This window comes from Callospermophilus lateralis, chromosome 14, assembly GCF_048772815.1.
Source record: "Callospermophilus lateralis isolate mCalLat2 chromosome 14, mCalLat2.hap1, whole genome shotgun sequence".
NCBI classification, from domain to species: domain Eukaryota; kingdom Metazoa; phylum Chordata; class Mammalia; order Rodentia; family Sciuridae; genus Callospermophilus; species Callospermophilus lateralis.
The window spans coordinates 93,856,099-93,877,426 of NC_135318.1; the positions used below are offsets into that span (position 1 = coordinate 93,856,099).

Sequence of the window (21,328 nt, forward strand, 5' to 3'; positions counted from 1 at the left end):
AATTGTAATACATTCTGTTGTCATACATAAATTAAAAAAATTACATAAAAAACTAACCAATGTGGGATTTTCCTAGGATATACAAAAAGGAGGATGTCTATGGTGTTGTCTGAGAGACTAAATATACAGATGAACAATGGCAAGACTGTATATAAAAAACAGAACTCTGACCCACAACCTTCAGGAAGACTTACAATAACCCTAGAACAATCAGCCTCAAATGGCTAGGACTTGATTAATAATGGATGACTGCCTTCATTTTTTTTTCTTTTTTTGAACTCAGGGGCACTCGCCCACTGAGCCACATCTCCATCCCTATTTTGTATTTTATTTAGAGACAGGGTCTCACTGAGTTGCTTAGCGCCTCGCTGTTGTTGAAGCTGGCTTTGAACTGAAGATCCTCCTGCCTCAGCCTCCCGAGCCACTGGGATTACAGGTGTGCACCACTGTGCCTGGCTCCAACTTCCTTCATTTTTGTCTCTTATTCCAATGTAGGGCCAATCAAAACAAAACAACAACAACAACAACAACAAAAACCCCAACACATCTCCCTGACCAGTTATATAGGATGCCTACTTCTAGTGAACCCACCTGTCCCTTCCCTGGCCTGCTCTCAGGGTGCACTGGACATCCTTCTCCTTCCTCATCATCAAGCTCTTCCACTTCTCTGCCTGGTTTTGGCTCTCTGCTAAATACCAGTGATGGTGGCAGATTTCCTGGCCTGTAGCAAGCTCTCCCTAAATAGCTTGGATACTTCTCCTGGTTGGTCTTCATTGATTTCCACAATCCTCAATAGAAATAGATGACCAGGTTAAAATAATGTGATAGCAAGAATTCCGGTGGTCCAGGCCACTCGATTCCCCTATCCAACTTCTGAAGTCAAATGTCATTTGGAGGCATATGATGAAGTGATGGGAACATCAGTGCTGGCAAACCATCTATTTATCTCATGAGCTGGGAAGAGAGGAATGGTCTTCTGTTTACACTCAAAATCAGCAGTGCAGTGGTTTTCATAATGTTGCTTCCTGGACTAGCATCAGCTTTACATAGGAATTTATTAGTCATGCAAACCCCGAGGCCCTATTCCAGACCTACTGAGCCAGAAATTCTGGAGGTGAGGCAAGGCAATCTGTGTTTTACAGGCCCTGCGGTTGATTCTGATGTCCATGTAGGTTTGAGAATCACTGATGGAGTGTAACGGCCTTTTTCAGATGCACAGGGAAGACACAGACCTGTTTATTTCTTGAAAGTCGAAAAGCTATTTGTATTTGCAATATGGCTCATAAACTTTCCATTCCAGAATGACCTCTTGCCTTTATTTTTTTCCTGCGGCCTATTGCACACAACTACCAAAGATTCAGAGCTCCTGGAATACGTCAAACAGATTCAAAGGCTTTATGATGCAAAATAATCAGGGCGAATATAAAACTGAGGCTTAGACACCACTGATAATTCCCTTTTCATGACAGATCAAAAGGAAAGAAAAGGAAAGGGGAAAAAAAAAGAATGCTCTTTAATTTTGTGTATTCATGGAAACCGGAGACTTTGTGTTAACCTCAAATAGAGGCTTGCACCCTAGAACTCCTCTTATATTCACATGTTGGAAGGTTAATCTGTTTCCATCTCCCGTTGTTCAGCTGCAGAGAGTTATTTCTACAAGGACAAAGATGCAATTGTAAATCAAAATGATTGAGTTGCATAATCACTCCAGTCAGCAAACACACCAGTAACTTTTTGTTCCTTTTTAAATCTTGGGAGATTTGAGAAAATTGAAGTGGTTTTTTTTTTTTTTTTTTGGTTATTGTTGTTTTGTTTTGTTGATTGCAGATATGGCTTGTGACCTCAGCCCCAAGGTAAATAATCCCCTGCACTGTGAATGGGAGCTTAATAGCCCTTCAGCTATGACATGGGGCAACATGAGGGTCCTGCCAGTCAGAATTAGGCCACTCCCCTGAAAATCAGAGAAGGCAGAACTCAGATTAGTTTTATGATTCTTTTGCAATAGAATAGGGAATTGGAACAGATTACTTTAAGTCTTTTTTGACTCCTTTTCCTTCTTTATTCAAAACACCTGAGTCACACTTTGGATTTCCACCTTATTTAGACACCCCCAAACCTGGATGGGAAGATTAAGAGGGACAGTGCCCTGATCATAGGAGAGACCCTTTCCCTCAGTCCTGTTGGCCCCCATGAATTGGGAACATGAGTGGAAAATGGGGGAATTTTGGCAAAGACGGGTGACAACATGGGGGGTGCGGGTGGCCCCTTCTTCAAGGACCAATAATGACAGAGAGACCAAGCTGCTCGGGAACTTTCCCCCCAGAACTCCAGCCACCTTGGTAATGATGTGAGGAGAAATCAGAGGAGCTGAGCAGGGGGTGTCAAAGGCACACATGACTACCCACATTGCCCAGGGTGGAAAATCCTGCTGGCTCCTCTGGATGTTTGGGGAGGGAGGGAAAATATCACCATTTGCCAAAGAAGAGGAAGCAGGGTGATTAGCAGCAATGAATAGTGCCCTGTGGATTGGCAGTCTAGAGAATTCTTCTGCTTATTCTGTGTCTCTGTAGTCACTCAACACTTCCTGATATGAATTGGGATTTCAAGGAAGTTTCTCTTGGGTACATGTGTTTTTTTTCTTTCCATCTCTGCTACGTTGATGGATCTGATAAAAACTTTGCATCCTATTCTGGCAATATAGTTGAATTTTCATTTTGAAAAACGTGCCCTTCCCAAGGCCTTATGATTGCTGGGGAGGACTGATTCCCATTGTCATGAATGGAGGAACCATGTTGAACAGGACATGTTACAACAAACTAGTTTCAGCTCTGTCCAAATTAACCTCTGTATTTGACTTTTTAGTAGTTTAAAAGAAGTTACCTGCTTTTATTTAAGCAGGTCAACAATGAAGTGAATTGTTTGGTCTAGACCAACTTAAGGTAAATTTTGTTGTCATCAAGAGTCCTGATAACTATTTCATGTGTTCTTAAGGTTTTCTCTTTCTTCTTTCCCTCTGCTCCTGTTCTTTCCTATCTTTCCTTTCTTCCTTTCATTTTTGTATTTTTCTTTCTTGCTAAATGAATTTTGAATTCTTTCACTTGCACCCCCCCAAAAAAAAAATCCAGACAAAAACATCATGAATTAATAAATCACTAACTTCAGGTAAATTTGGTGGCATGAGATTATTTGAGAACCCCAAGATAAGCTGAATTTAATTTACATGGATCACAACACTATATTATACCGCATAAATATGTACAAATATCATGTGTCAATCAAAAAAAATTGAATTTAAGAAAAAGCATTCAGATTGACAGACGTGTGAGTTAAATCCTATATGCAGGGAATTGGCAATAGCCTTTAGGCCTTTTGTGAACATTTCTTCAACCAACAGTCTCCTCTTCCTCATGAATATGCCTGAATTTTATATAGAAATGATGATCCCAGTGGTTTCTGGACAGTGCCAGGGAGGGACAAAGGCACCCAAGTCAGGTTGAGGGCTCTGAACATGCCAGGAAACAGACCACAATTTGCACCAACCATGAAGCCTGAAGTTAAAGTTGATGCAAAGACAGAAGAAGATGATACCTAAGGACCCTCCAGGGCCAGCCTACCTTCATGAGAGCCAGTGAAATCTGGTGAATCACACCATGATGTTTATCAGTTGCTTCTTGAAACCTCACACTACCACAGAGAGGAGAAGGTACAAAGATCCTTGACAGGAAAACACTTTGAGGTAGAGTTTGAACTGTGAACTGACTGCCCTCCAAGAACTAAGTTTTTAACCTATTCCAATAGCGTAAGAAGATACTTGATGCTGGATAACTTATAAAACAAAGAGGTTTATTTGGCTCACGAATTCTGGTGGCTGAAGGGTCCAAACAGTATGCATCAATGTTCTGGTGATGAGGGTGCCCTAGCTTCATCACAAGATGGCAGAAAAGTGGAAAGCAAAGTGGCTGTGTGTAGAAGAGGCTAAATATATGCAATGGCTTCACTTTATAACAATTCACTCTTTCTGAAGCTAAGTAACTCTGCAAGACCATTCATCCTTTCCAGGGCTAGTGACCCCAGGACCTAATTACCTTGTATTAGACCCCCACCTCTAAAGTTTCCACTACCTCAGCACCACCAGGATGAAGACAAAGCCTCTACATATGAGCCCTTGGGAAACCCCCAAACATACCCAAGCCACAGCTCCTGAAATGACTACTCATACTGAAACGCAAGATTTCTGCTCTTCAATAATCAAGATGACGCAGAACTAAGTCAAATTCAGTTATGCTGGATTTGAAGCTACATTTGTGATCAACTCTAAGTATGAACTGTAAGGCTAAAGATAATAAGCTTTAGATTATCACAAATGGTTGATTTTTGTCACTCGGATCACAAACATTACTACTTTGGCTACAACCAAGATGGCTAAATAAAATTATATCCTGAGCCATTTAGCCTGCTCCCACTAGGTTATAAGTATTGGAACTGTCATAGTCAGGCAACAGGAGTCTAATGACAATATGATTCAAGTCATTATCCTTATGTTAGTTATGATAGTACACATTAGTCTCTTTCTACCATAGAAACAGTTACAGATGAATAGTTTACTCCAGAGTTAGGAACCCCAAATGCCATTTTTAACTAGAAGAATCATCATTATAACCATCAATAGGCATTTATGGAATCTATTCCATGAGTACATTACTGCCCCAAACCACCTTCCACCCCCACTCTGCACTTGTAGGCGATTTGAGGGCTGCACATTTGCTAATTTGTTTATCCAGCCATCATCCTATGACCTACCTATTTAGCTACTAACTTAACAGAACACCTGCTATGTGCTGGTCTCTGAGATAGAACATAAATGGATCCTGCTGTTTTTCTTTGAAGAACTGATAACAGCATAGTATGATATATGCAGAAGAAAGAGAAGTCAAGGAAGAAACCTCAGAGAAGGAAATTCATAATGGCTTGGAGATTAGAAACAGATGGGGGGTGGGTGGGTAGCAAATGGTTTAGGTCTTGGCAGGGATGAGGTGAGGGTGAAGGCACAAGGAAAGGAGTTTTGGGGGAGTCGCAAAGAGCACCTATGAACTCCAGAGTCCAGTGTGGAGGAGGGAAAGGATGGAACAATATGTAAAGGTAGCACTGATCAACAGCATTGCTCATTCATTTGTTCAACAAATGTAAAATGAGTGCTCCCTCTGTGCGGGCACTCTTAGGCACTGGGATATATGGGTGAACAGAACAGACAAGGATCTTGTCATTACAGACCCTAGAGCCAAAGGATGGAGACAGATAACAAACAATAAATGCAACTCATGGAGTCCATGATAGATTATGTTAGATGGGGGTGTGTGCTATAGCAAGGGAACTAAGGGAAGGGCTGTGATTTAAAATGAGGTCATCGGGATAGGACTCATTGAAGAGGTGGCATTGGGCAAAGAACTGAGCCTTGGTGATGTTAGAGGGAGATGTCCAGGGAGAGGGATAAGGCCAGTGCTAAGGCCTAGTGTCTGAGCAGAGAGCAAAGGGAAAGTCTGATAGAGACAGAGGTCACAGGTACGGGGTGATAGGAGATGAGGTCTGAGAGTCACAGGTAGAGTCACAGCTAGAGAGGAGCTCGGTCCCCTGGAGGAGTGGGAGTTAGCATTAGGTTTTACATAAACGCATGACATGGTCTCATTTATGTGTTAAATTAATCAACTCTGCCTGCTCAACTTGACGATAGACTATAGAGGGACCAAAGTAGGAGCAGATCTATGAGTTTGAAGGGTGTTATAGCTACCCAGGTAAAATAGGGCCAGTGGCTCCGACAGTGAGGGGGTGGGTGCAGAGATTTGGGGGTGTACTTTGAAGTTACAGCCCCCAAACTTCTTATGGTTTAAGTGTGCATACAAGAGAAAAGAGCAATAAGAAGCATCAAGGATGATCCCAAGGATTTTGTCCTGCGTGGAGGATGCCACAAGTCGTGGGTAAGGCAGGTTTGGAGTCAGGGAGAGACTGAGTGTTCGGCCTTTTGAAATAATCCTGTTAATAAGTGTCTAAATGAAGACATTGAAAATAGGGATACAGAAGGATGGGCATATTTCAGAGATCTTTAGAAACACATAGGACTTTTTGATTTCTTTTTTGATTTTTTGATACTGGGGTTTGAACACAGGATGCTTTACCACTGAGTCACAGCCATTTTTATTCTTTATTTTGAGATAGGGTCTCACTAGGTTACTTAAGGCCTCACTAAGTTGCATAAGCTGACAGCTGGTTTTGAACTTGTGTCAGCCTCCTGAGCTGCAGGGATTACAGGTGTGTGTCACTGTGCCTGGCTATGACTCGTTCATTCTTAAATGTTTAAGTGACAGAGTCTGGGATAATTCCCAGGTTTCTGGCCTAGGTAACTGGGTAGCCAGAAGTATCATTCATTAAAGTGGAAAATACAGACGGAAAAGATGGCCTTTGTGGTGTCTGATACTGAACTTAATGCCAGGACATGGGATAATAGAGCTGGATTCACCTAACAATATCACCAGTCTTCTTCTTATTAAATAGAGGTCACCTAAAACAGGAACACAGACCTGTGTGCCTTCATCATTGTCTGCTCAAGGACCCTGCATCTGCACAAAATAGATTACTGCTCTAGAGAGGGTCAGAGTGTCTCCTGTCCCTTGCTCCCTGGCCGCCATTCTTTACACAACCAACCAGCAATTCCTAGAGGATAAATGGGCAGGAAGTAGAGCAGGGAATGGCTGGTAGAAATGTAGAATGTTCTAGGAGCTTTGAAGGAATGAGGAAACAAAGGAAGGGGAAGAGGTGGGAGATGTTGAAAGAATCTGATAGTACTACATTCTAGAATTGTGTTCCATAAATTCAGAGACTGAGAGGAACAGAAGGTGACTGATGGACAAGATGCTGCCTTTCTGGGGCTGGGGATGTGGCTCAAGCGGTAGCGCGCTCGCCTGGCATGCGTGCGGCCTGGGTTCGATCCTCAGCACCACATACAAACAAAGATGTTGTGCCCGCCAATAACTAAAAAATAAATATTAAAATTCTCTCTCTACCTCTCTCTCTCTCTCTCTAAAAAAAAAAAAAAATGCTGCCTTTCCGTAGCAAAGATGAACAATCCGGTAAATTGCTTTTGTGGTCATGACACAAGTGGAAAGGGAGTAGTATCGTAGGGTCATTTGCATATGTCATTTGCTGTTGGACATTGAATTTGAAATGATCTCACCTTGCCTGAAGGTAAATAAAGAAAAAAAAATTATCTGTACAACACTACAGAACAGAGAAAGAAAGCAATAACATCTAGAAGATGGAAAATCGACACCACTTTGAAAATGGTCCATTATCAGACCTAGAAAACAATACGGTGGAAACCGTTTGGCGTCATCCGTAGAATGGTTTGGTGAAAGAGTTTCAGGAAAAGAGAAATTAAAAGGCAATAGGGTATACCATTTGCTTTTTACCGAAAAGCAGAAAGGATGAGATGTGGAAGAGCTGTTAGGAAATTAAAAATGCAATGAAATGATAAAAGTCTTCATTGCAAAGTACAGGAAGCAGAGTAGCATCACAGACCGTTAAATCAGTATTGTTGTAAGATAAACTTGAAAAGCTGCCCTAGAACACAAAGAAAAAGGCCAAAGGGATAGAAATAATGAGCAAGAACATAATGGATAAAGGGATCAGGGAAATCATTCAGCAAGCCAGTGCTCCGAGAGGAGAGACCAGACCAGATGGACAAAGTCAGATGACAGAAGAGGGCTTTCCTCAGTCCCAGACGGTGTGGGGATCACAAGGGCCAACTTCACCCTGCCAAATGAACTCAGATCCTTTAGACAGATTATGTTTCTGAATCAAGAAGCTGAAGTAGATGAAGATCGGTATGGAGGCTTCTCAAAAGGCTAGGCCTGGAACCACCACATGACCTAGCCGTACCACTCCTCGGTGTTTCCCCTGAAGAATTAAAGTCATTATCCTATAGAGATACCCGCACACCCATGTTTATAGCAGTACAATTCACAACAGCCAAACTATGGAACCACCCTAGGTGTCCATCAACAGATGAATGGAAAAAGAAAAATGTACTATATATACACACAATAGAGTTTTATTCAACCATAAAGAAAAATAAAATGATGTCATTTTTCAGAGAAATGGATGGAACTCGAGACCATTATGTCAAGTAAAATAAGCCAAACTCAGAAGGTCAAGGGTTGCATGTTTTCCTCTCATCTGTGGAAGCTAGCAAGGAGAAAGGAAAGAAAGATGGGGGTGGATCTCTTAAAAAAAAAATCAAAGAAAAATCAGTAGAAGAAAAGGACCAAGGGGGGGGTGGTTGGAAGTACTGGGAAGTGAACTGGACACATTATATGGTTATATTGTTATTGTGCGCATGTACAAATATGTAGCAACAAATCTCATCAGTGCATATAACTATAATGCACAAAAAAATGTGGAACAAAATAAAGAAACTGAAGTGGAGAGGAGAGGCAAGTCAAAAGAGGAATTCCAAAGACAAAATCATATTTTTAAAAAAAATATTTTTAATTGTCAACAGACATTTATATATTTATTTATTTGCCGAGAATCAAACTCAGTGCCTTACACGTGCTAGGCAAGTGCTCTACCGTTGAGCTACAACCTCAGCCCCCAAAGGCAAAATTCTGAGACCAAAAAAAAAAAAAAAAAAGAAAAGGCTTAGACATCCACAGGAACATGTGACCTCTAGGAACTAAGTTGATCACGATTTCATCACCTGAACGAGGGTCGTCTCTGCTACTGGTAAGCAGAGAAGAGAAAGGGGCCATCAATTGAGCAGTGATCCTCAGGGAGCCAAGGCAGGGGCAGAGCTGGTGCCAGAGCGATCCCCGATTCTCAAGGGCAGAAGAGTAGGTTGAAATAGACCTGTTCCATTTTTAAGAGTTAAGTAGAAAAATCTAACAAGGGCCGGAGGACAGGGCCTTCTTAGGGTGGCCAGCAACTTGGAAGCATCAGAAGAAATGCCTGAAATGAGGCAGAAGTTAAGAAGTGGGTCCCAACGGCTCTTTGACAGATAACACAGGAAGAAAAGAATCAAAACTCTTATGGCCCTGAAACTGCTTTCTCCACCATTCATTTCCTTTCCTTCTAAGGATGGAAGGTGCTACGGTTTGTGTGTGGATTTTCTTTCAAAGGTTCATGTTCTGGAAGCCATGTCCCTGGTGTGGTGATGGAATCATTAAGAGGTGAGGCCTGGTAGAAGGCAACTAGGTGACAGGGACTCCACCCCCATGAAAGGGTTAATGCCATCTTTCAGGAGTAAGTTTGATTTCATGGGACTGGATCAATTCACATGAGAATGAGTTGTCATGAGGGTACCTGGCATCAGTCCTGATCTCCTCTTCTGTAGGCACCACACACCTCTTCTATATATGCTCCCACCAACCACTGTAAGATGCTGGTGCCATGAACTTGAATATTCAGAATTGTTAGCCAAATAAACCTCTTATCTTTATAAAACACACTGCCTCAGGTATCTTGCTATAGAACACAAGACAGACTAAGGCAGGAGGAAAGTGAATTGGAGAGAAAAGGAAAGTGGAGGAAAAGAAGATTGCAAAGAGGGAAAAGAGAAGAGGTGGCTCAGGGGATGCCAGCTTCAGAGGGGGGCAGACCTGATATGAAAGTAAGGACATGTGTCTCTGTTGGGGGAGGTCAGCCTTAACATTTGGCACTGTTTCTGCCGCAGATTCCTGGAAAATCATAAATGTTTTCCATATCTTGATTGCAGTCCCTCCATTGTGCTGGTTTGGGGCCATTTCTATTCCTCTAAGTCCTCTGCAGGCAGGAGAGAAGGGCATGACTCACCTGGGCAGAGGTGCTATGAAGCTTCAGAAGCCCATTCTCGAGTCGTTCCATTTTAGACTTTAGCTCCTTTCCGTTCCTGCACAACAAGCTCTGGTAGAGTCTGATGAACTCCAGGAAGGATTTGGGAGTTGTGTAGTTGTAACGCTGCTCATTGCTCAGATAAGACTTGGAGGTTTGGTTGACACTCGCGTGGACGAAGGCCATGAACTTGCTGATTGATTGCTTGACTGTGGGCTAAAATCACACAGCAGGAATAAGGAGATCATTTTGCCATGAAGCTCGAAGGTGACAGCCCACCCCAGATCTTCCTTCACCACATGGGAAAATTGTGTCCCAGTTTCATTCTAGCTGAGCTTGAACTTTAACCCTGACCTCTGGATGCGAAATCCTCTGTGCCCTGAGGTGAGGAGGACATGGAGGAGTGTCTCCTTTCCCCCTCTCACCTCAATGGTCTCCGTGTCCTGCAAGAAGCGGAGGCTGACAGACTCCAGGGCTTGCTGAGGCCACTCATGGAACCAGTCGATGGCCGTGCAGTTCACAATGGCTGGGAACTTCCTGCTGCGGACCCTCAGCTTGTTCCCCACGGGGGAGAAACAGAGAGTCACCTGAGAAGTCAGAAGGATGGAGAGAGCAAAGAAAGGTACCAGAGAAACACAGAGAAGGAGACATGACAGAATGGCAGTCGTCAAAAAGACAAGCAATACTAAATGCTGGAGAAAGAGGAACACTTCTATATCCTCAGTGGAATCGTAAGTTAGTACAACCGCTATGGAAATCAGTATTCAGGCTCCTTAAAAGACTGGGCATGGAACTGCCATCTGACCCAGCCATACCACTCCTCTGTAGTTACCCTGAAGAATTAAAGCCACCTTATTCCATTGACACATACATAGTCAACAGCAGCACGCTTCACAGTAGATAAACTGTGGAGCCATCCTAGGTGTCTATCAAAGGGTGAATGAATGAAGAAAATGTAAATATATATATGGGAGTTTTACTCAGCCATAAATAAAAATGAAATTATGGCATCTTCAGGAAAATGGATGGAACCAGAGACCGTCATGTGAAGCAAAATAAGTCAAACTCAGAAGGTTAGGGTCGTATGTTTTCTCCCATATATGGAAGCTAGAGAGGAAAAGGAAAGGAAGGTGAGGGTAGATCTCCTAAAAATTGAAGGGAGATCAATAGAGAAAATAGACCACAGGGAGGAGAATGAGGAGGCACGGAAGAAATGCTGGGGAAGGATATTGACCAAATTATGTCGTTATGTTGTGTGTATGTGAGAATATGTAACAAGAGGTCCCATCCATCTGTATAACTATAATGTATTAATAAAAAAAAATGAGGGAGGGGAGAAGCAGACATGGCTTTGTGTTCCTGATCTTCCAGGGAATTGTGAAGCACATCTAGCAGAGACCACATCCATACACTCTAGCCAGCTTTCCCAGCAAGAGATCAAGAAATTAAGAGAGGGCACGGTCCACAAAGCAGATGAGAAAGTCATCTTTCCAGTGGTGCTCAGGCTGACACGGGCATTGAGCTCTCACCCCTACCCTTAAGAAAATCAGTAAGGATGGCCATGTCCAAAAATATCAGTAGACTCCCATGAACCATTTCTGGTCCCTGTCTACCCCGTGGGTCAATCTTTCTTTACCTTCAGCTGCCGTCGGACTCGATCTATGAAGAACTTCCAGCAGTTGTCCCTGTTGTCAACCAGACCTTGGCTCCTGACTTCATTCCGCACGTTGTTTATGATGTTCTCAACTTCATCATCAGAGTAGAGATCTGGGATCTCTCCTGGGAATAAACAGAGGGCGGATGGGCAGCTTTGGCATCTTGCTAAATGATGCAATCAGACATGGATGGTTATCTTGCCTTGGAGCACGGGTCTCTTGGTGTTTACACCAGATTCCACCTCTCTTGCTGGTGAGCTGGAGAGACACTATGAATGCACTAGACCCAGGATAGGAGAGTGTCTAGCAATGGATGGGGCAGGGAGGAGGAGGAGGGCATTGGCATTGGTATAGGGCATTGTCCTGGCATTGACAATTGGTAGCATTTCAATAGGCTTTTCTTCTTTCACATAAAACACTTATTTAATAATTACTGTATTGTTGGCCCTTCTGGAAATTTTGTTCTTAAAGAGCTTAACATTTACCTGGAGATGTAAAATTTATTTAGTTTTAAGATAGTGGGTGAAAAGAGCCATAAGAAACATATATTGCAAATCCTTATATTTCAGAAGAGAGAACTATCATTTTCTATAAGAAAGGAGGGGGAGAAAGCAGTAGTGGTTTCATGGAATTTGGAATAAAATAAATATGATACCTAAAATCCATGGGGAAAAGATGAACTATTTAATAATTCAATATGTAGTATTAAGAACTAAAAAAATCATGGTTGGGTTCTTATTTTACATTGTATGCTAAGGTAAATTTAAATGGGTCATTGATTTAACTATCAGGAAAAAAAAATCCCCATAAAAACAAAAAAGAAAATATTCTCATAACCTCTGAGTGGGGAAGGACTTTCTAACTATAACTCAACTAATTTATTTTAGCAGAAAGATAAATCTGATGCATAAAATTTGATAAATTTGACAACACAAAATTTTTTTAAAAAATTCATGGTTGAAATACCATAGGCAAAGAATAACAACTACAGAGGAAAAATTAAGAAAAATACGAGGAAAAATTAAGAAAATATATGTTAATTTAGATTATTGTCAAATGATCAATCTCTTTAATATGTAAAAAAATTGTCTACAAATAAAAGATCAGAAAATCAATAGAATGATAGAATGAAGAATATGGAAAGGGAGTTTACGGTAAAGGAAATGAAAATGTCTCTTGAACATATGAATAGAGGTCTAACTTGTAACCATAGAAATGCATATCCAAACTGCTTAGTTACTTTTAAGCTTATACAAATTAGGATGTCAAACATGAACAGACACTCAGCCTCATAATAATAGAAATGTACATCGAAACAACCCTGATTATCATTTTTTACCAGGTGGGCAAAATTCTGAAAGTTAAATAAAACACTGTATTAATTAGGTAGCATATAAGAATAAAATTATATGCCTGATCTCACTGATAAATAAAAATTTAAGAAATTCTAACTATTGTATAAAAGTCAATAAATGGTGACTAAGTCCAGCTTATCCTGGAAATGTGAAGTTAGCAAATATTAAAAAAAATCTATGAAATAGTTCACTGTTAATAGATTAAGGAAGTAAAACTATGTAACTACTGAAATAGATACATAGGATTTCTAAAACACTGTTGGAAAACTAGCAATAAAGATATTTCTCTTAATTTGATAATAGATATCAACCCCAGCCCAAAACAAACATCCTAGTAGTAAAATACTTAACATTCCCTTTTAAATCAAGAACAAGACAAATACAATCACTATCTTTTTTCTGTTTAACATTATATAGGAGGTCTTAAACTGCACAAAGTTGAGAAAAAGAAGGAAGATGTATAAGGAGAGTGAAGAAAGTAATAAAACTATTATTGTTTGAAATCTAATTTTATACATAGAAAACCTAAGAGAATATCCATATAAATGATCAGAAATCATAAGAATGTTCAAAACAAGCTTACTGGATACAAAATCAATATTGGAAATTAAATTGCATTTTTGTTCTCTAGTAAAAAACAAAAGGCAATTTAAAAGTTATCATTTAGAATACCAGCAAACATTATAGGCAGCTAAGTAATAAATACGTAAAATGATGAGCAAGATCTTAATGTAAAAATCACAACATAGTACTGAATGGAAAAAATGAAACCCTTAATAAGTGGAGAGAAACACTGTGTTCATGGGGGTTGATGTGGTAGTAACACTATTACAAAGATACAATTCCAATAAAAAAATCAAATGGGTTTGTGTTTTGACCTTGTTAAGCATATTCTAAAATGTACCCGAAAGAGTAAAGGGTAGGGGGAGGGACAACGGGAGGAAATACTGGGGAAGGATGGGGACCAAATTACATTGCTATATCATAAGCATGTAACAATGAATCCCATTATTATGTATAATGGAGGTAAAAAGGTAATATGTAACATGTAACAATGAGTCCTGATACTATGAAAATTATAATGCACCAATAAAATATGGAAAAAGATACTAAAAAAATAAAAAATAATAAAACTTGATAAAAAATGACATTCTTTTGGAATAACCAGAAGGAGGGATTTGCTATGCCAGAAATCAAATTTCTTTATAAAGATACATTTTTTGAAGCAATGAGAAGTTAGTACTGGGATAAACGATTACAATGAATGTGTACCACCTAGAAACACATACATATATGAACAGGAAATTGATGTACAAAATCAGGATACAAAGGTATAGAGAACAAATAAGGAAAGCTAAGATAATTCAATATTAGTATAGCAAATGCAATTAGATCACTCTATGAAAATAAATTCAAGGTGAATTAAAGATATAAATATGAAAAGTAAAACCCATAATGATTAAAGAATTAAAACACAGGCAATTATTTTTATGGCATTGGGTTAGGAAAAAATTTTCAGGATGAAATAGATCCTGAAAAGCACAAAGCATTAAAAAATAACATTAACTTTTATAACATCAGAAATTGGTATGATAAAGGTCAGACATAGACTTTGAAAAGATACTAACAACCCATATTATAAGAAAAGGGTGAGTATCCAAAGCATCTACAGAACTCCTATTGAGGCAGGGAGATAGGTCTTCCATCGACAGCCAGGATAAGGGCCTTGGAGAAGGTAAGGAGGGGAGGGGGCATCATGCCAACCTGAAGGGAGACCTCAGGTCTGGGGGACTGACTTAGAATTCCTAATTCTGTTCCTCACAGCTTCAACCAGAGCAGCCCCTCTTTAGTCACCTTTGTCCCTACCCCTAGCAACATCTGATCACAAAGTAGACCCTTACCTGAAGAATCTTCTTCTCCCTAATGTGTCAAACCACAAGGTTGGAACTGTCCCCCTAATTATGTAAATAAGGGATTGAAATTATGCACTTATGATTGGCTTATTAAGCTTAAAGCTTTAAAGTGTTTGATTGGTCCATGCTGGCATCCCTGACTCTACCAATCACTTGCACTGGGTTATCAGATATACCTTTTAAAAACACCTAGACCATAGACACCTGTTGGCATCCTTCTCTTGGGGCCTCTCCTCTTTTGGGAGATCTTTTTTCTTTCTTACTTCAATAAATCCTGTTACTTTGCTCTCACCCTTGTGTCCATGGATTTCATTCCTCAAATTCATGAGACAAAGACACCACCCTTCCATGCTCTATGTGACCCTATGAATCTATAAGAAAGAGTCCAAGAGCCAAAGGACCAATTCTATAAATAGGCAACTCACAGAAGAGGAACAGGAATGGCCAAAGAACACTCAAAAAGATGCTCAGTGTCACTAGCAAAAAAGGGAAAAGGAATGAGTGAGATTTCCTTTCATTCCTATTGACAAAAATTAACACGTCAGATAAACCAAATATTGGTGAGGTTGGAAGGAAACAAGTATTCATGCACCAGAAACTAAATTTGCATAACTACACTAGAAAATAATTTGACATTTTATTTAGCAATGTTGAAATGCAGGTACAAGGCAATCTAGTGATCTAGTTTCTGAGTATCTATTTAAAGCAACTCTGGCAAACTGCACAGGTTTCTATTTTGCAACATTGTTCATAATTGCATGGGTGTTTTGTTTTATTACATTTTGAGCTCCCAAAATACCTTGTAAAGAAATTATAGAAAAACAAGGGAAAAAAGTCAACATGGGTGGTGAGAATGGGAAAGGAGTGAGTTTTATACTTTTAAGAATTTAGTCTGGGGAAATACTCTGTGATTGTTACTTGCATTTCAAGCGAGAGAAAGGTGATTTATAATTTTCTTTTGGAGGGAGAGACTTGGTCATGTTTGAAAGACAAGACTATTCCTAAAGAAGAGATGGATTAGAACAAAATTTTGAATTAGGAACTACAGGGGGTAGGTTCTTAGTTCAGTCTGAAGGATTGGTCTTGGAGAAGTGGAATGGTAATATTGGAGAAAGGGAGAAATATACAAAGAAACGAAAACTGAGATGCGTAAAGGTAGTTGAGAGGCTCATCCTGAATGAGATAAGTTTCTTCAAATAAAAGAGATGAGATTGGGAGAGAGGAATGAAGGAAGCAGTAACATAGCTAAAAAGTTGGAAACACTATATATCATGTGTTTTCATCAGCTTTTTCATTGCTGTGATCCAAAGACATGACAAGAACAGTTTTAGGAGGAAAAGTTTATTTTTGGCTCACAGTTTCAGAGGTTCAGTCCGTAGTTGGCTGGCTCCATAGCTGTGGGCCTGGGGTAAGGTAAAGCATCATGGCGGAAGGTGTAGAGGAGGAGAGCAATGGCAACCAGGAACCAGAGAGAGAATGAGAGAGAGGGAGAAAGAGCCCCGGAGCTTGGCTCACCAGGGACAAAATAGAAACCCAAAGGAATGCCACAAGTGACCTACTTCCTTTAGCCACACCCTACCTGTGTAAGTTACAACAGCAGTACCTTCACCTTATGAAAAAACAAATCCTGAATATTTTCTCTGACATAAGGAGGCTGATTCATAGTGGGATAGGAAGGGGGAGCATGGGAGGAATAGACGAACTCTAGATAGGGCAGAGGGGTGGGAGGGGAAGAAAGGGGTCATGGGGTAATTAATGATGGTGGAATGTGATGATCATTATTATCCAAAGTACATGTATGAAGACACAAATTGGTGTGAATATACCATGTATACAACCAGAGGTATGAAAAGTTGTGCTGTATATGTGTAATAAGAATTGTAATGCATTCTGCTGTCATTTATTTAAAAAAAGATGCAGGATACTGAGGAGGCAAATGCAGCAGGCTAACTGTGGCTCTCGACCTCCTTTTTGTATGGTTTGTAAGCAAAGAATGGTTTTTATAATTTTTGATAATTGGATATATTGAATGGCACATGAATGTTATTTGAAGTTCACCTTTTATTGTCCATGAATAACTTTACTGTGTGCAGCTGGACTCTTAGGTATTATCTGGGGTGATTTTTGCACTACAATGTCAGAGTGGAGTTGGTGTGACAGAGATGTGTGCTTTGCAAAAACCTAAAGTATTGACTTCCTGATGCTTTGTAGGAAATGTCTGCTGACCACCGCTTCTGAGCTACCCGGAGCCAAGATGCTGAAAGCATGTAGTTAATTTTGGGATTTTCCAGGCTCATAGGATGGTGGTGTTTGTCACAGGATCCCAAGAACCTGTAAGAAGGGATTGCTAGATGAAATATCTAGGGATAAATGCCTCTGAATTCCTAGCAAAGTCTGATTTTCAGATGTGTTCCTCCAGTTTCTCCTGACAATATTCCTGTCACTTATTCTGTGATGTGCCATATCGTGTTGAAAGCAGGAAGATGAACTGCGGGGGGGGGGGGGGGGGCGGGGACTTGTGATGGGAACAGAGGCAGAAGCTATTGAGACATCTGAAAACTTTCCTCCTGAGGCCTGAAACTGGGAAACACTATTTTTGCCTCCAAGTGCTTGCAGGTTTTCTGTGGTCATTAAAATAGTTTTGTCATTAAAATAATGTTTTGCAAAACAGATTATCTCCTCTGTGTTAGTTTCAGATTCCTCAGAGGACGTAACTGCTTGAGTGAGAAGAGACCCTGATAGTTTCACAAAGTTCTGTTAACTGAAGCGTGGTGATTAAAAGGGTAAAACTAAGGGTTAGATGCTCCATGACCCCAGTCTTACACTTGCTTATGAGTTTCAACCCGACCACATTCTGATAGTTTTCAAAAATAGTTCCTGGGTCTCAAGGGAGAAGTGTGACAGTTATTTCGGTATGTCTGTTCCTCTCTATCCATGGCAGGAAGACTTCTGAAAGCCTGTTGTCCCTTGATAATAAGTAATATGTATGATGGCATGTCATTTTCCTGATATTACACACCTTTGTTCAAGGAATGAATGCCTCCTGAACAGTAATTATGGGCCAGGAGACGGGCTGAGCACAGAAGGTATGAAAGAAGAAAAAAAAATACAGCCTCTGCAGGTGGCTACAGTTTTACCTGCTTTGTTTTACTTCCTAAACTGGATGATAGGTATTTAATCATTCTGTTTTTGTATCTCTGAATTATTTAACAAAATAAAATTAACCAACACAATATAGTCTTTGCCTTTCATGAATTTATAATCTTGTTTCAATATAAGGATGATATCAACTGCTTTAGGAACACAGAGGGGACTTACATAGGGGTGACAGTGGATCAGTAGAGAGATAACACTTAAGCATGTCTTCTAATATGAGTAGGAGTGAATCCAGACCAAGAAAGAGAAGGAAACGAGGTTCAAAATGACCATCATGAAAAAGGATGTCAGAAAACAGCATAATATGCTACTTCAGTGTTAGACATTTCCTGATACAAAAGGGGCTTGGGTTTTATCCTGCACCCAGTTAGGAATTAATACAGGAATTGTACTTTTGATAAGCCCTGTCTAAAGTATAATTCCAGGGGATTGTCTGCAAAGGAGAGAGATGAGTTAAGAAGTACCTGCACTTGTTGAATCAAAAAGTGATAACATCAGAGTCAGAGAAGATATGGATTCAGAAATGTTTTGGGAGAAAAACTGGTGGCCATTGTTTTTGCCTTGGATATAGTGAGGGAAAATTTAGCCATGTAAGGAAATCCACAGACACACAAAGTCGAGAAGAACCTGTATGGGACTTGGGTACCACAACGAGGAAACAAAACGCTGATTACTTAAGCATCTTTTTGCATCACCCTCTTGGGATTTCTGTTTTTGCATCTGGAGAATGTGAGTTCAAAGTTGCACTACTTGTGATCAGATCCAATGAGTCCACAGAATACATTCAAGAGGTTCAATGCGTGCTTTCTGGCTGTCCTTTTGCTCCAAGTTTTGTGGTTTTTTCCTTTCTTTCAGATAAACTGGGTCAGAAGTTAGCTTATACAACAGCATAGAAGGCTCATTCATCTATGGAAGCCCAGTTCCAGTTGCTCACAGGAGAACCCTCTAATGCCAAGTTCATTACAAATCTTACCAGACTCTGCATCTTCATGTGATATGTGTAGAACACTAACATGGCAACCTAGAAGATGAGGTGATCTTTTCACGTTCTATATACCAACCGGATATTGGGCCAAATATAAAAAGAACAGTCTGGGTCAGAGGTGGAGACTGAACTGTGCCTATGACTTTAGAACAGAAGGGGCCCAGTTGCTCTACACTCTTCCCTAGGCTATACAGAGGCTACCTGTTTCTCAGAGAAGCATAGGACCTTGTGACTGGAGCATGGGAGCTTAATAAGTGGTTGTTGAATAAATGAAGAAGTGGAAAATGATCTAGCCTAAGTCAAGGAAAACAGATCTTAATTTTAGAGGGAGGTAATTAAGACTTCTGAAAAGTGAAAGGAAATTCCAAACATAAAATTTCAGAGTAAAATGAAGTATGAAATCTTTCAGAGTTAGGATAGGAAGAGACATCACACCTAGACTAGACTGTTCTATTTACCAATAGGATATTGGTCCAAATATAAGGTATAGTTTCCTAGTTTCTTAGCCAGTTAGTGCTTATTGGGCAGGGGTACTGCAATAAGTGAACGGACTTTCTAGAAGGGTGGAAAATTAGAGGGGGACTTGGTAATTCTCTTTTCTTTTACTAAATTAGGATGGGGACTTGCTAAACTTGGGTCAAGGATCAAGAGAACAACTTTCGTAAGAGTTCCTTAACTCATGACTTTGATGATGTACATTTTTCGTAGTCTATCATAACAGGCCAATAAGAACATAGCAAGAATTAAACTTTTCAGATCCAGCAAGAGTCTATATTTAATGCACAGTGTCACAGCATCTGCATGTTCCCTATTTAAGATGGTGGCATCCAAGGGACATGGCTCAGAGATATGCTTTATCTACTTGTAACCTGGGTGGCCACCCAGCTTGTAAGAGGTGTATCATTGACATCCGAACCTAATGCCCCATGCGTGCTAGGTGAGCCCGCTACTGCTTGAGCCACATCCCCAGCCCCTAACTGTGCTTTTATAGACAACCTGGAAGGATTTATAGATGACTATGAAGTAATGGGTTATGGTCAAGGGAGCCCAAGGTATACTTTCCTAGTCTTTATTGTGCTTTTCAAGGATGGAGTAATTACGTGACCCAACCCCATTAAAAAATTAAGAAGATGGTGAGATTTTGAGAAGTCCCTGCAACCTTGGTTGGCCTAGCAATCAGTACAATCTTGCCAGAAATTATTTATTGGATAGGTAAAATTAGGACTAAGAGATGCTCTAATCTTCCCTGTTGAAGTGGTCAAGTTAAACAAGGCTGTGATCTTAGCCACTCAGAAGGCTGAGGCAGGAAGATTGCAAGTTCAAAGCCAGCCTCTTCCACTTAGCAAGGCCCTAAGCAACTTAGTGAGACTGTCTCAAAATAAAAAAAATAAATAAATAAAAAGGCCAAAGATATTGCTCCCCTGGGTTCAATATCCAGTACTCCTCCCCAAAAAAATGATTAGGAGAAAAAAATGTGCTAATCTTAACTATACCTCTACCTTAACATGTCTAGGCAAAGCTTGCTTCTTTTTGACATAGAAGCTTTACAAGGAAACTGTGAGCTGGAAACTCCATGCCTTTGGAGGAGGCTGACTTCATTACGTTTTCACTGGGCAAGGCTTCAGAAATTCATTTGCACTTGAGAAAAGTTGTTGTCCAGATGAAAAATTAAAGATACTTAATTGAGGACTAAAACTTCATTTGGCAAAAGTCTAACAACTTCTATGTCCCAGGCATTATTTTAGGAGAAGGTGATCTGGCTGGATTGGTGCCAACTGAATAACAGAGCGAGGCTGGCACCAGGCCTGACGTCTCCAAAGCTACACATTTTTGGAAACACACTTTTACTCTCTTAGGCAGTTTTAAAAATTAGGCTGTAGGATAGTTTCAGAGTGGTAGGCCAATTGGATTCCTTTTTGTTTGTTTGTTTTATTTAATAAAATAATAAAAGGTGAGATAATATTGTAGGTTAACTACTACAGTGATGAGATGTTAAAGGCAGTATTTAGGAAGGGAAATATCCAGTACCCCCAACCTCTCCCCACCAAAAAAAAAAAAAAAAAATGATGAGGGAAAAAAAAAGTGCTAATCTTAACTATATCTCCACCTTAATACGTCTATGCAAACCTTGATTCTTTCTGACATGGAATCCTTGCAAGGAAGCTATACCTGCAACTCCAGAAAATGCACAGGAGTTGGTAGGAAAATGTCTGCATATAAAGCTAATGTAAACAGAACAGTCTGGGGAAGAAATGAGTGTGGGGAGCCAGCATGCTAAGGAACCTGGGACACAGACCCTCCTCAGAAACAAGACCTGCTAGTGCATGGTCTGGACTGGGACCAGAGGCTCTTCGTGGAACAACAGTGACAGAGCATGAGGTGGATTGCCACAAAATATGAAGCAGG

General features: G+C 40.3%; 1 protein-coding gene across 1 annotated transcript in view; it reads right to left on the reverse strand.

Annotated features, from left to right (window-relative positions):
- Positions 1-21,328, reverse strand: part of LOC143386066 (dynein axonemal heavy chain 9-like) — a 78,944-nt gene that overhangs the window by 53,756 nt on the left and 3,860 nt on the right. Inside the window, exons 3-5 of the mRNA XM_077105176.1 lie at positions 11,495-11,637; positions 10,284-10,445; positions 9,841-10,074 (exon numbers count right to left, since the gene is read on the reverse strand). Coding sequence (XP_076961291.1) covers positions 9,841-10,074; positions 10,284-10,445; positions 11,495-11,637 — 539 coding nt within the window. The remainder of the gene's footprint in view (positions 1-9,840; positions 10,075-10,283; positions 10,446-11,494; positions 11,638-21,328) is intronic.